General features: G+C 39.2%; 1 protein-coding gene and 1 non-coding gene across 2 annotated transcripts in view; both read right to left on the bottom strand.

Annotated features, from left to right (window-relative positions):
* Nucleotides 1–6,262: 6,262 nt before the first annotated feature.
* Nucleotides 6,263–13,800, bottom strand: part of TMCO5A (transmembrane and coiled-coil domains 5A) — a 16,243-nt gene continuing 8,705 nt past the window's right edge. Inside the window, exons 9-11 of the mRNA XM_034994596.1 lie at nucleotides 12,209–12,266; nucleotides 8,477–8,553; nucleotides 6,263–6,461 (exon numbers count right to left, since the gene is read on the bottom strand). Coding sequence (XP_034850487.1) covers nucleotides 6,263–6,461; nucleotides 8,477–8,553; nucleotides 12,209–12,266 — 334 coding nt within the window. The remainder of the gene's footprint in view (nucleotides 6,462–8,476; nucleotides 8,554–12,208; nucleotides 12,267–13,800) is intronic.
* Nucleotides 9,450–9,551, bottom strand: LOC118003791. Its single transcript, XR_004677424.1, has one exon. It is a non-coding gene; the product is annotated as a small nucleolar RNA U13 (small nucleolar RNA).

Below are 13,800 nucleotides of genomic sequence, written 5' to 3'. Positions count from 1 at the left end.
TTATTATTATAAAGAGCATTTCAGCTCTAGCACTTATCACTCCCCCACAATTCACACTTTGCATAACTCAAGATTTATTAAGGTGCTCTGCTAAAAAAAGGTTCATATATTTCAAGTGTTACCCTTTCTTTTCTCCACTTCCCTATTAGGTTTTATAGGAGCAGGGAGAGAAATATGGAGGATTATTTCCCCAGAGTTAAGAATTACGACTTTACCTTAGAAAACAGGAGGATACAGTTGATTTTGTTTTTAAATAACAATTCTATTGCAAAAATCTCCATTATGTTAGTGCCTCACTGTGAAGAGTTGGGAAATGCTAGTTTACTAGAAGGGCCACTGAAGGAAGACTCAAGAGACTAGGTTCTTATCCTGGTTCTGTCATTAACTAGTTGTGTGATTTGAGGGAAAGTACCCCACTGGGTCTGAAAGAGCAGTCTCTAAATTCCCTGCCAATTCTAGGAATCTATGAGTTGGCTGAGAGTCTCCCTGGTGTCTAATTCTTCTATAATTGTAACCATGGTTGGGATTTCCCCTTGACAGGTGGATGGACATCCTACCGCTCTGGACCATGCCCCACCCTTGGCCAGCTGTCTGGGTCAGTGTCTGCTGCAGAAACAATAGAAGTTTTATAGGTTAAGCTTTGAACCAGACACAAGCACAGATTCTGATTTTTTCAACTCAGAACTTCAGTTGTTTGCTCTCAGTACTGGCTTCCTTATTTGTATACCTGGTATAATATCTACCTTGGAAAATCATGTTTAATACAATAGTGCAAGGGAAACATAGTTAAGTGCCTGACATATAATATGCCCTCAGTAAATGGAATTTAATTAATTTATTTTTAAAGATTTTATTTACTAATTTAGAGAGAGAAAGAGAGTGCGCAAGTGGGGAGAGGGGCAGAGGAAGAGAGAGAGAGAATCTCAAGCAGACTCCACACTGAGCATGGAGCCCAGCACAGGGTTTGATCTCACGACCTTGAGATCATGACCTAAACCTAAATCAAAAGTTGGCCACTTAACCGGCTGAGCCACCCAGGCGCCCTAGTAAATGGAATTATGATCATTAACATCATATCTGTTACAAAGGGGCCGGGTGAGTGTCTTGGCAGACTATTACTGGGTTTGCTGATACATTTTAGTGTATGTGGTAGAATGTACTCAGGTTACTGTACAGATTAACTCCCAAACTTTGGTTTTGCTGAGTGGTAAATATAATCTGGGAGGGAGAGCCGAATGGCTCTGAGCAGCATTTTTTTTTTTTTTTTTTAAAGTTGTGTGAAGGAAGACGAAGGCAGATTGTTTGAAGAGTTGGGAGGGGGGAAGATTTTGAAAATGAAAAATAAGCATGACCAAAGGGGAATTTGATTCAGTTTCTGAAGAGTGATGAGCAACATGCATCCTTTACCTCTGTCTCCACTAATCTTTTTTTTTTAATTGAAGTGTAACTAACACACAGTGTTATGATGGTTTCAGATGTACAATATACTGATTCACCAATTCTATGACTTACTCAGTGCTCATCACAAGTGTGCTCTTAATGCCCTTTATGTATTTCACCCATCCATGAATCTTAAATTTATTTATTTTTTAACACTCCTAGAAGTAGCACTGTGGAGTGAGATCTATTTTAGGGATTTATCAAAGTGTGGAATCCTGCTTCATGGTAGGCAGAGACTTGTAAGGAAATCCTTTCACTCAAGACACACATTCTGAAGATTTTAGGCAGATTATAATTGTAGGTAGTGATTCAGTCCTTGGGATAGGGTATTATATCGTCTCTGCTCTTGATGTTCAAACATGGCTTTGGCCTATGAACCTGTGAAAAATGGGACAGATTGGCCATTTATCCTGGACCTTCCACTGTCTGGTCTCATCCAGTAGGGATATACTGTTCCTATGCAAAGAAATGGCTTCTGAGTGCCTGCATACCGTGGAACAGTGCCCTCTGCTGTTCCTGAGGGAACCGTGCAGCCACAATGAAGTCCTGAGGGAAGAGCACCACTCCAGAGCCAAAGCAAGCTGCTCTGTTTTCTGCAACGATTAGGACGCTGACACAGCTAGTCTCAGCTGCAAATATTCAGCAGGAGAAGCAATAGCAGCTTTCCTCCCCTGTACTTGTTTCTAGGCAGGCTCTGATCCCACATTACATATGAATGCCCCCTTCCCATTTTCACTGCGAACACAGAACAGTTTCTATTAGTTTTACTCTTTAATAGAAAGAACTTTTAAAACAGTGATTTTAACCATTGAACCTTGCCTTTGAAACAACTCTACTTCCCAGTATTATAAGGAAGTCGATACCACTTTAAGAAAGCATAGGTGATAGCTGTGATGAAATAAAGGCATATAGCATATAAACCAGCAGTTCATGGTCAAAAGTTTATACCAGTAGGGGATAATTATATTTTTCTTTCTTCCTTTCTTTTTTCTTCCTCCTTCCCTTTTCTTCCTCTCTCTTCCCTCCTCCTTCTTTTTAATAAAATCGTCTAAAATACCACAGAATCTCCTACAGCAATGATATTACATGATGAAAACTGTTTTGTTGAATTTCTCTACCTTCTGGGAACAATTTTTTTTTGGCTGGTTCTCTTTACCCTCTGAGCAGATACTCGTGCTCTGAATGCTCTCAGCTACTATCTTCTGGGTACAACCCCAAACAACACAGTCAACATTTACCTTTACTTAACAAACAGGGAAATTCTGTGGATTTCAAGCTGGCATTAGGGATTCATGTCCTCTACAATAACTTTTGAGCTGTTTTTTCAGCATCATTCCACTTGGCTACAGCAAAGAAAATACAGTGAACAATGAAATATGCATAAAAAAAGTTAAAAAAATTTTTCTTAAGATAAATGACTCTGAAACCACAATGTGGGAGAGTACTGTTTTTTCATGATTCTGAGTTTCAAATTCATGAGTTTAGAAGGTGTGGATTTCTTGCTTTATCATGGGGTAAGACACTAGTAAATGGGAGCTGGCCCACCTTATCTTTCCCGTCTGCCAAGAATGAAATCCAGTTTAATGTGGTATCAGCCAACCAGTGTGAATAAACTGCTAGATTCCACTGGATCCCAGAATTCCAGTGCCATTCAGTGTAGGAATAAGTGGTGCATGCAATGTAGATCTTTATTGACATGGTGGAAGGTATTTTCATTTAGGGTGGTGGGTAAATAACTCAGAGTTATTTGTACTGTCAGATTACAGGTGTTTTGTATTTTACTTTAATAATTGCCAAGAGAAAAGGGTTTGTTTTTTTCTGAAGCCTGGGATTAAGAAATAATTTACCCATTATAGGTAATTTGTCAAGAAAGAGAGTTGCTCAATTTTATGGTATTTCTGTTTGGTTACTTCTATTTAAAATACCTATCTAGGGTAGAAGATGCTTTTAGTCTTTCAGTAGAGAATGACTTTGCTGACACATGGTCAGCTTATTTAGTGTCATTCTTCCTCTCAGGCTAGCATAATCCTTGGGTCTGATGTCACCTTCTATTGGACATAGGCATGGGGAATTACCTCCTCTTTTTTTTTTTTTTTTCTATTGTGTATACGCATGTGATCTGTTTCTTCTTTTCACCTTCCCAAAGATAAACGCTATGTTGTCTTTATCTTTATATCCCCAACACTACACAGTACTAGGGATTTAACTTCTTTTTCTTCCTTTTCTCTTACTTTCCCTCTGCTCTCAAATCTTGAGCAATGTGAACTCATCATTTTGAGGAATAATTATTTTGGAATGTAGATGAATAGAGATGTTGCCCAAACAGACCAGTTGATACCAAGTTAGAAAACACAGGTTTGACCATAGAAAAGAATGGCAGGTTGAACACTGACTTTCAGTAAATGAATGCTTCTCTTCTCTAGGGACAGAAGTTCCATAAAAGTCTAAAAAGTGCCTGGAAGGGAAGATGTGCTCCTTGGAGCCTCCCCTAGAGGGTTTCATTGGGCCCTTGTATTCTGAGGGTTGAGTCTTCAGAACAGCTCCCTGACCTCCAGAGTGTGGGTGTCCTGAGAGTAGGCAGACTTCCCAGACCAAAGGACTTCCTGGGGAGGCAAGGGTGAGGCTGGCAAAAACTGTACTCAATCTTGAGCCTTTAGAAACTGACCCTGGGACAGAGGGCTCAGTATAGGAATGGAAGGAGAGGTGTACCTTGAACTCTGGCACTGAGACCTTAAGCATAGGGCACCCTTGATTGAACTTAACACTGAAGAATGGGACCTACTTCCCTCAGCAAAATACGCTGTGCCGGGCCTTAGACTGCACATAAGGCAATCATATGTCCTGGTCTGTTGAGGTGGTCCTGTTTGATTTCTCTTGTCCTGGCATAATTATTAATAGTTTCCTTTTCTATTATCACATGTCTCAGTTTGGATGATAAATTACTTGTTCAACCTGTGCAGGACTAGTTTTCAGGAGTGCCATTGTGTGGCCTCAAGAGGTAATGACCTAAGGGGTCTTTACGTTTGTTCCCTGCTGGTGTGGAAGCCAGAATGAGCCCTTGCTGCTCTTGGATTTCAGAGCTGTCAAGGCTAAGGATAATTTAGGAGGGTCAGGAAGCTTCAAGAGGGAGTTTGAATATATCTTGTTAATAAGGCATGTGGATGCTTTAGTAATTAAGTGGAAAAATAAGAGGTTTGACCATCTGTAGGTTACCCCAAGTTTGTGAAGCAGTTTATATTAATCATATGCTATTTAGTTTAGAATCCTTGCTTTAGCCCTACAAATCTGATTTTTTTTTTAAGATTTTATTTATTTGACAGAGAGAGACACAGCGAGAGAGGGAACACAAGCAGGGGGAGTGGGAGAGGGAGAAGCTCCCCGAGCAGGGAGCCTGATGCGGGGTTCGATCCCAGGACCCCAGGACCATGACCCGAGCCGAAGGCAGACGCTTAACGACTGAGCCACCCAGGCGCCCCCAAATCTGATTCTTTACATGGTTCTTTTACTGAGTTTTTTGCAGTAGTTTTTCCGTATCTAATCTATGATCTTGAAAGGTTAAAATTTTTACTGGCAGGAAGACCTATAAAGTGAACTATAACTTTAAGAGTTTATTTAATTGAAAAAGTTGGATGTTGGGGTGCCTGGGTAGTCAGTTAGGCATCGGATTCTTGGTTTTGGTTCAAGTCATGATCTCAGGGTCATGAGATTGAGCCCTGTGTCGGGCTCTGTGGTCAGTGTAGAGTCTCCTCCAGATTCTCTCTCTCCTCTCCCTCTGCCCCTCCCCTGCTTGTGCGTGTGCACATGCTCTTTCTTTCTTTCTCAAATAAGTAAATCTTAAAAAAAAAAAAAAAAAAGAAAGATGGAAAAGATTGGATATTTATGTGTAAGGCTAAAACTAGTGATTAAGTGGACATCTGCTTTTGCCTGCCCAGTATCTCTTTTCCTTTCTTTGCGAACTGAGCCCCTTCTTCTTAGGGAAACTTATTCCATGTAGTTTAGGTGGGGTTAACTCCCTTATCTCTTTTCTTCTTATCAACCTCCACAAGAGGTTGGAAATATGATTCATGGATTCATGCTTGACCAATCAGAGTACTCCCATTCCTTTGGCTGCACTGAGTGTTGGGCAGGGGTAGACACTTGGCCTCAACTAAGGCAGTTTCTCTGAAGTTTCCTGCCGGAACTGTTGAAAAGACTGTTTCATTTAGCCAAGGCTGCTAATCTTGTACTGTGGGACTTAAGCTTTTGGCAGTATCTTGCCACTGAAAGGAAAATGCCAATTCAAAGAGAGTGGTGAAACCCCATTAATCTTGCTTTTAGATTTCTGGATCCAGCCATGCTGGGAATCCCAGACTTTTAGTTGCACAAAGCAATATTCCACCCCCCTGCCTTTTTTTTCTTTTTGCTATGAATTTATAAATTAGTTTAAGTTAAGGTCATTTGTAACTAAATAATTCTAATATAAGTAGTGAGCAATCTTCTGCATTGTAACAGGGATCCAGTCTTTCAGATTTTAAAGATTTTCTGGAAGAATTGGTCAACTCTAACTTTGCTTAGTGTCTATGACATTATTCTAAAAATGGTCTAGTTTGTTTACTATCTGGGACTATTTAGCTTATCCTGTAGTCATAGAAATCTATTTACAGAGCTTTTTCCTGGGCAAGGTCAGTCTTGGAAAGACAACATGGAAAGAGAAGGTAATCAAGTAGACAGACCTTGAGGAAAAAACAGAAGAAAACCTTTTCCCTCTGCAAATTCCGCCGTTTCTTAGTCTACAGACTCAGACACCACTTGCCTTTTTTTGCTCAAGGATATTTCTTGGGGATCAGTGGGGTAACATGTCCTCTGTCTCAAGTGTGAGAGATGGAAAGAGGAAGCATCTTAGCTTCCACAGGATGTCCCTGCTCAATATCTTGGGCAGTATGTTGATAAGGAGATCTGGATTTATAAAACTTATATAGAAAAACAAGTAGCCCAGCAGTCTGATGAAAAATAGGGTGGTGAAAAAGACATATTGAAAAATCCTGAAAAGAAAAGGTCAAGAAACTGTTAACCAGAGGTTAGAAAACCAGGAACAAAATAAAACTCATACCTAAATGCATGTCTTGCTCCTTCTTGATATTGAAATGTCTCCCACTAATTGTTGTCTCTATTACCGACAATGCCTTGTAAAGGCAGCTCCTTCCCATATGCTGGCTTGCCTGTTACTCTCTCTTTCATTACCATGTTTTATTTTTTTTTTTGCATTTATCACTATCTGAAATTATCTTGTTCTTTTATCTTTTGTTTTATTTTTGTTTCCAACTTGTTTTCCGAAGCATTTACAACAATTTCTAACCATCAGCAGGGTATGTGTTTCTGTGAGTCCATATTTTTTCCAACACTTGATAGCATCAGATTTTAAAAATTTTGCCAAATGGGTGTAAAGTAATGGTCTTAATTTGCATTTCCCTGGTGAACAATGATGCTGAACATCTGTTCTGTTCACAGATTTTATGTGTTTTCTCTTGCCCATTTATCTATTAGGTTGTTTAGGGTAGTCTTATTGATTTGTAGAAGTTCTTTATATGTTCTTGATATCAATCCTTTTCCAGTGTGTGTACTATGAATATCTTCTCTCTACTTTATAACTTTCATTCACTCTAAGGTGTTAAAAAACAAAAGTTATTAATTTTAATAGTCTAGTTTATCAATCTTTAATTAGAATCAATGCTTCTTGTGTCTTATTTAAAGAACTGTTCCCTACACCAAGGCCTAAAAGTTGCTACTGTTTTCTACTAACAGTTTATGGTAGTTTAAAATATGTCCACACATTCTTTGGTATCACGCACTTCAAGAGACTCTTCTCCCTTAGAGTGTGGCCAGGACTTAATGACTTGGTTCTAAAGAATAGAGAATCATGGAAGTGACAGTGTGTGGCTTCCTGGATTACATACTAAAGGCATTGCAGTTTGCTCCTTACTCTCAGGAGGAAGCCAGCTGTCATGCTGTGAGGATACACAAGCAGCCCTGTGGCGAGCTCCATGTGAGGAGGAGCTGAAACCTCCTGCCAACAAACTGCAGAATTTGCCAGATGTATGAGTAAGCTACCGTGGAAATAGATCCTCCAGCCTAGCCAAGCCTTCCACTGACTCTAACTTTGGCCAACATCTTAACTGCAACCTGATAACAGACCATGAACTAGAACTACCCAGCTGAGTGGCTCACAGATTCCTAATCCACAGAAACCGTGAGATAAATGTTTGTTGCTTGAAGCCACTAAGTTTTGGGACCATTTTTTATTTGGCAGGAGATAACTGATGCCAAATTTTCAAGATTTTTTTTTTTTTTGGACATTTAGTCCTTAACACATCTGGCCTCGCTTTTTAAATATGCTGCATAGTAGTGATCCAATCTCATTTTTTTTTCTCACCTGGATAACTGTTTTTTTTACCCCCTACCATTTTTATTGAACAGTTTTTCCTTTTCTTTCTGATATACAATCACTGTCACATGTCACATATCGAAGTTCTATATATGCACTGTTTCTAATTCATTGGTTGATTTTCTTGTTGCTGTGACAGTATCACACTATTGTAATTACTGCAACTTCATAGAAAGTCCTGATATCTGGAAGGGCATATTCCCCACTCCTTGCTCTTCTTTAAAATTGCCCAGGTTATTTTTGACTCTATTCTTCTATATATAGTATATTTTAGAATAATTGTATTAAATGTAATGAAAACCTTTTGGGCAGTTTGGTTGGAACTGAAGTGAATCATTTGAAGAGAATTGATATATTTATGATATTATGGCTTTCTATCCATGATCATGGTATTTCTCTTCTTTAATTCTTGTTATTTTTAATGTTTCCTAATTTCTATAAATTCCCCTATGGTGGTCCTGATTTCTTTTTTAACTGATGAATTATTTTGGCCTTGTGGTTTTACTGTGATTTGCACAAGCAAATCTCCACTTTTTCCTTTCCTGTATTACCCTTATCCAGCTGTGCTAGGCTGCCGTCTGCTGTAGAACAAATTCACTACCTACCTCCACCTACCAGTGAAAAACAGCCCCTTCCCCACCAGTTCCCTTAAGTTTTTCTCTAGAATTGATCTTGGTGACAGGAGGCAGGATCTGTTATATACAGCATCTTGGTCAGAATTAGAACCAGAAACCCTTTACAGACCTCTTCCTAGTATTCTCCTTAAAGCTAAATACAGTATTCATGAGAAAGTTCTGGGATGACATTTCTGGGATGACATTTCTGGGATGACATTCCCAGAGAAAATCTTAGGAATAATCCAGCTTTCTTATCTCTTGAGTCAGTGCCCAATATACCAGTGCCCCATAGGATATTGGAGCAGAGCAAGAGGAGAGATCTTTGTAGTTTGATATGATGAGCTAGACTTTTAGGATGCTGTCAGGTTCTCTTCAGGATACTAACTCTCTTTCAAGGCAGACAGTTCTTATCCTGGGAACCCACATGGGCAGTTCCATGTGAGGCACTGGTGTCAAATTATATGCTAAAGAAGCCTGGGAATTCTAGGGAAATTCTGCTAGCTGTTCTGGGAACATTGTGTTTTGGGATATCCAAATATGTAACACTTCACTTATCTGGTATGAAAGGGTATCCCCCATAAGCAAGTTTTCCAGACAATTGGAGGTGACATTTAAGCACCAATAATTTTATGTTAACCATTTTGATGGAACTCTTTCTAAATCATATTTCATACCACTTTGAATATATGTTTCTCTATGCCTTCTTAAACAAATTATATTGAACATAATCTGACCTTTTCTTGGAAATGCAGGGGCTTCATTGAATCCCAATTTTATTTTGCTATCACAGCGATTCCCTCAGGACTAATATCCACTTGGTTGTTTGAATCTTGAGCTCTTATTCAGTTTAACAAGTATTTTTGAGCAATTATTTTGGGCTGGGTACTGTTGGGTATGATCTCTTTCACAATCATTTTCTGTCTTATTTGCTATTAGGCAGGGGAATATGTGCATTTACAAGTTCTGTACTATTTCTAATGTAACATGTTGACATTGTAACAGTATTTGAGGGAGGCACATCTGACACAATAGTGTGAAAACCCTATTCATCATTTTACGAACCACAAAAGGATCCTCCCATTCATAATCTACTGATGTTATTGGAGAACAAGAACCCATCAAGCTAATTCAAATTGTTAAAGGGAAGAGGGAGTAAGTATCAGTTTGCCACATTTCTCTTAGGTGATAAAATTCCTATTTCTGATTAGTACTAGGCTCTTCACTTCTAAGATTGGAAAGTTGAGATTAGGAATTGCCTTTGGGGGCACCTGGGTGGCTCAGTCGTTGCGCGTCTGCCTTTGGCTTGGGTCGTGATCCCGGGGTCCTGGGATCAAGCCCCACATCGGGCTCCCTGCTCTGCCTGAAGCCTGCTTCTCCCTCTCCTACTCCCCCTGCTTGTGTTCCCTCTCTCGCTGTGTCTCTCTGTCAAATAAATAAATAAAAATCTTAAAAAAAAGGAATTGCCTTTGGACAAGGAAGTCATACATTAGAACTGAGAAACATAGTCATCGATGACACTAGTTTTTTGACTTCACTCTGGGTGTGTGTATGTATACAAGGGTCTCCTTGTCCAGACTTTGTTATCTGCCAGGATGGCTAAGTGGAACTCCCAGTTTTCCAGGAAGTTTACTCAAAGATGTCTGCTTACCTTTTGCAGAACCGTGTTCCCTTCTTTTGGAGAGAATGATCCTGGGAGAAGAAAGGACATGGATAAATAAGCAATTTTTGGAAGCTATCATCACTGTCAAATAATATTCAGTGAGCCATTAATGTTATATTTAGATAATATCTTACAATTTCTTATGTGCATAAACAGATGGAATTTTTAAAGACAACCATATGTATACATGCATGTGTGTGTATGTGTGTGTATAATTTTGTATCACTTTTTTATATGTTGATAGGAATAATTGAAGCCATAAAATGGTAAGGTATGTCATACAGCTAATAAGTGGCAGAGCCAGGCTTGGAACCTGGGTCCTTCAAATATGCATTCAGGGCTCTTTCAACTATGCTCTTACCTCCTACTTAACCAGTAACCCTTAAAGAAGTTTATAGGTTATGAAAAGCACACAAATATATTCTTTTTATTTTATTTTATTTTATTTTATTTTATTTTTTTAAAGATTTTATTTATTTATTTGAGAGAGAGAGAGAGAGAGAAAGAGCACAAGAGGGGGGAGTGGGAGAGGGAGAAGCAGACTCCCTGCTGAGCAGGTAGCCCGATGCGGAACTTGATCCAGGGGCTCCAGGATCATGACCTGAGCCGAAGGCAGTCGCTTAACCAACTGAGCCACCCAGGTGCCCAGCACACAAATATATTCTAAGAAAAGTTTTAAGAGCTATAAAAAATGTAAAGATGAGGATATATCCTGGATTTCTGTGGCATCTCTTCCAAAATATTTTCTCAGTTATTTCATTTTCCTTTTAGCTTCCTTGTGAGATAAAAAATGAAGAGGAATTACAGTCACATTTTAAAATTGTGAAAATGACACTCACAGAATTAGAATTAGAAAAAAACTTTCTGGGTTACAAATTTGGTTCTATAACTTGAGTGAATTTAAGCAGCATGTCAACTGGTCAGTTGCTCAGGCAGACTCTGTAAAGATTGCTCAAACATCATAGATCATCGAACCATTATGGGACTTTGGTAATCTTGATGAAGACAAGTCTGCTAGAAGGAATACTTTGATGAGTCATTGGGGGATAGATGGTGGAATATATCAGGGAGCATGCCAAGCTTGGTTCTGGAGAGGTGGGGTCCAATTAATTTCAAGAGTTTTGTTGTTGTTGTTTTTGTTTGTTGTATAATATGCAAGGTTGGGACCAGAATGACTTGTATAATATGCAAGGTTGGGACCAGAGTGACCCATGACTTCCCAATGGGAACCATGGTCACTGTGAACGTGGCCTAATATGTATCCAAACATCTGGATGACCCGAAGGACAATGGTTGATTGTTGATATTTGCTTTTTAGGGAGAGATGACTTATTTTTTTCTGACATTATGAAGACCATGTATCTCAATGATAAAATTTCTGGTGAATGTCAATTTTGGCTCTAAAGCCAATAAAAATTACAAAATTAAAGTCTGACAAAAGTTTTATCTTTTTGCCCTATGTACTTGCTGCCACAAGACGCCAAGCAGGCCAAGAGGCCTGGTGCTCTACATCCAATTCTGTGTCCTTTAGACTTCTACATATATACTAATGACATCATGGTGTTAAATATGAACAGACACTGAAGCTGTATTGTAAAGAAGTAATGACTTCTCATGTTTTAACTCATGGGCCAACCTGATTAGATGGTGATAGATGCCCTGGTGCTCTGTGTAGTGAGAGATTTGGGACCATGTTGGGATCACCAGGAAAGAATATTGTAATTCTGGGAGATGGGAGGAATGGTATATGTGTCCTATATTGGCCTTCTCTCCATATAGCGTACCCTCAGTTAATGTTCCTTCTTGCTTCCATCCTGAACTCTGTGAGGTCTTAAGCTAGTTCCTTTGAGAACACATCATTTGCATGGTGCCGAGAGAGGAAAAACCATTGTTCTATAGCATATTCTTTGTTTATGTGTTTAGGGTTGGAATGCTTTAGAATTATGTCTGGTACTATTCTTGGAAAATGACATGGAAAGATTGGTATGTGTTTGGTGGCTGATAGTGTTTTGGAAACTCCCTTGAAGGCAATGACACTGAGAGAAGCTGAAGGTGGAGTGAAATGCTTACCTTGTTATTTTGGCTGTTAGACTCTTTTCTTACAGAATTCATGCTCAGGACTTTTGATCTAGGGGAAAAAGAACCAAGATAGGGACTGAATAAAGTACATACAAATATTTATACTACATCACAGTTATTTAAAAACAGTTTTATATTCTAAAGCTGTACTGTCCACTATTATAGCCAGTGACTATATGTAACTGTTTAAATTTAATGACAATAAAAAAAATCAGTTCCTCAGTCACAATAGTCATCTTTTAAGGACTCAATACGTGGCTAGTGGCTACATATTGGATAGCACAGAAAGTTCCATTGGGCAGCTCCATTCTAAAATCTTGGCTTAGCAATGAAGCCATACTTAATGTTCAGGATGGATCTCAGGAGACTTGAAGGTGTCCTTTAATGGGGCAAGGACCTCCAAGTTTTGGTATCCTGGCCTCCAGGCCACAGTGTGGACTGAGTCTACTTAGAGGCTATGTGCAGTTTAGGTCTTTTTTTCTTGATCCTAAGATTCTAAAATATTTAATAAATGGAAATACTTCCCAACTGATTTAAGATTTAACTTCTATTTTTGTGTGTGGTGTAAGGAAATGGTCCAGTTTCATTCTTCTGCATGTGGCTATCCAATAGACTCCAAATGGTTGAAAGACCTCAATGTGAGACAGGAGTCCATCAAAATCCTAGGGGAGAACACAGGCAGTAACCTCTTTGACCTCAGCCGAAGCAACTTCTTCCTAGAAACATTGCCAAAGGCAAGGGAAGCAAGGGCAAAAATGAACTATTGGGACTTCATCAAGATAAAAAGCTTTTGCACAGCAAAGGAAACAGTCAACAAAACCAAAAGACAACCGACAGAATGGGAGAAGATATTTGCAAATGACATATCAGATAAAGGGCTAGTATCCAAAATCTATAAAGAACTCATCAAACCAACACCCAAAGAACAAAGAATCCAATCAAGAAATGGGCAGAAGACATGAACAGACATTTTTCCAAAGAAGACATCCAAATGGCCAACAGACACATGAAAAAGTGCTCAACATCGCTCGGCATCAGGGAAATCCAAATCAAAACCTCAATGAGATACCACCTCACACCAGTCAGAATGGCTAAAATTAACAAGTCAGGAAACGACAGATGTTGGCTGGGATGCGGAGAAAGGGGAACCCTCCTACACTGTTGGTGGGAATGCAAGCTGGTGCAGCCACTCTGGAAAACCGTATGGAGGTTCCTCAAAAAGTTGAAAATAGAGCTACCATATGATCCAGCAATTGCACTATTGGGTATTTACCCCAAAGATACAAAAGTAGGGATCCGAAAGGGTACGTGCACCCCGATGTTTATAGCAGCAATGTCCACAATAGCCAAACTGTGGAAGGAGCCAAGATGTCCATCGATAGATGAATGGATAAAGAAGTGGTATATATATACAATGGAATATTATGCAGCCATCAAAAGGAATGAGATCTTGCCATTTGCAATGACGTGGATGGAACTGGAGGGTATTATGTTGAGCGAAATAAGTCAAAAAGAGAAAGACATGTATCATATGACCTCACTGATATGAGGAATTCTTAATTGCAGGAAACAAACTGAGGGTT

Source organism: Mirounga leonina, unplaced genomic scaffold (assembly GCF_011800145.1).
Source record: "Mirounga leonina isolate KUSES-001 unplaced genomic scaffold, KU_Mleo_1.0 Mir_91, whole genome shotgun sequence".
NCBI classification, from domain to species: Eukaryota; Metazoa; Chordata; class Mammalia; order Carnivora; family Phocidae; genus Mirounga; species Mirounga leonina.
This window is presented reverse-complemented; position numbering and strand designations above follow the sequence as displayed.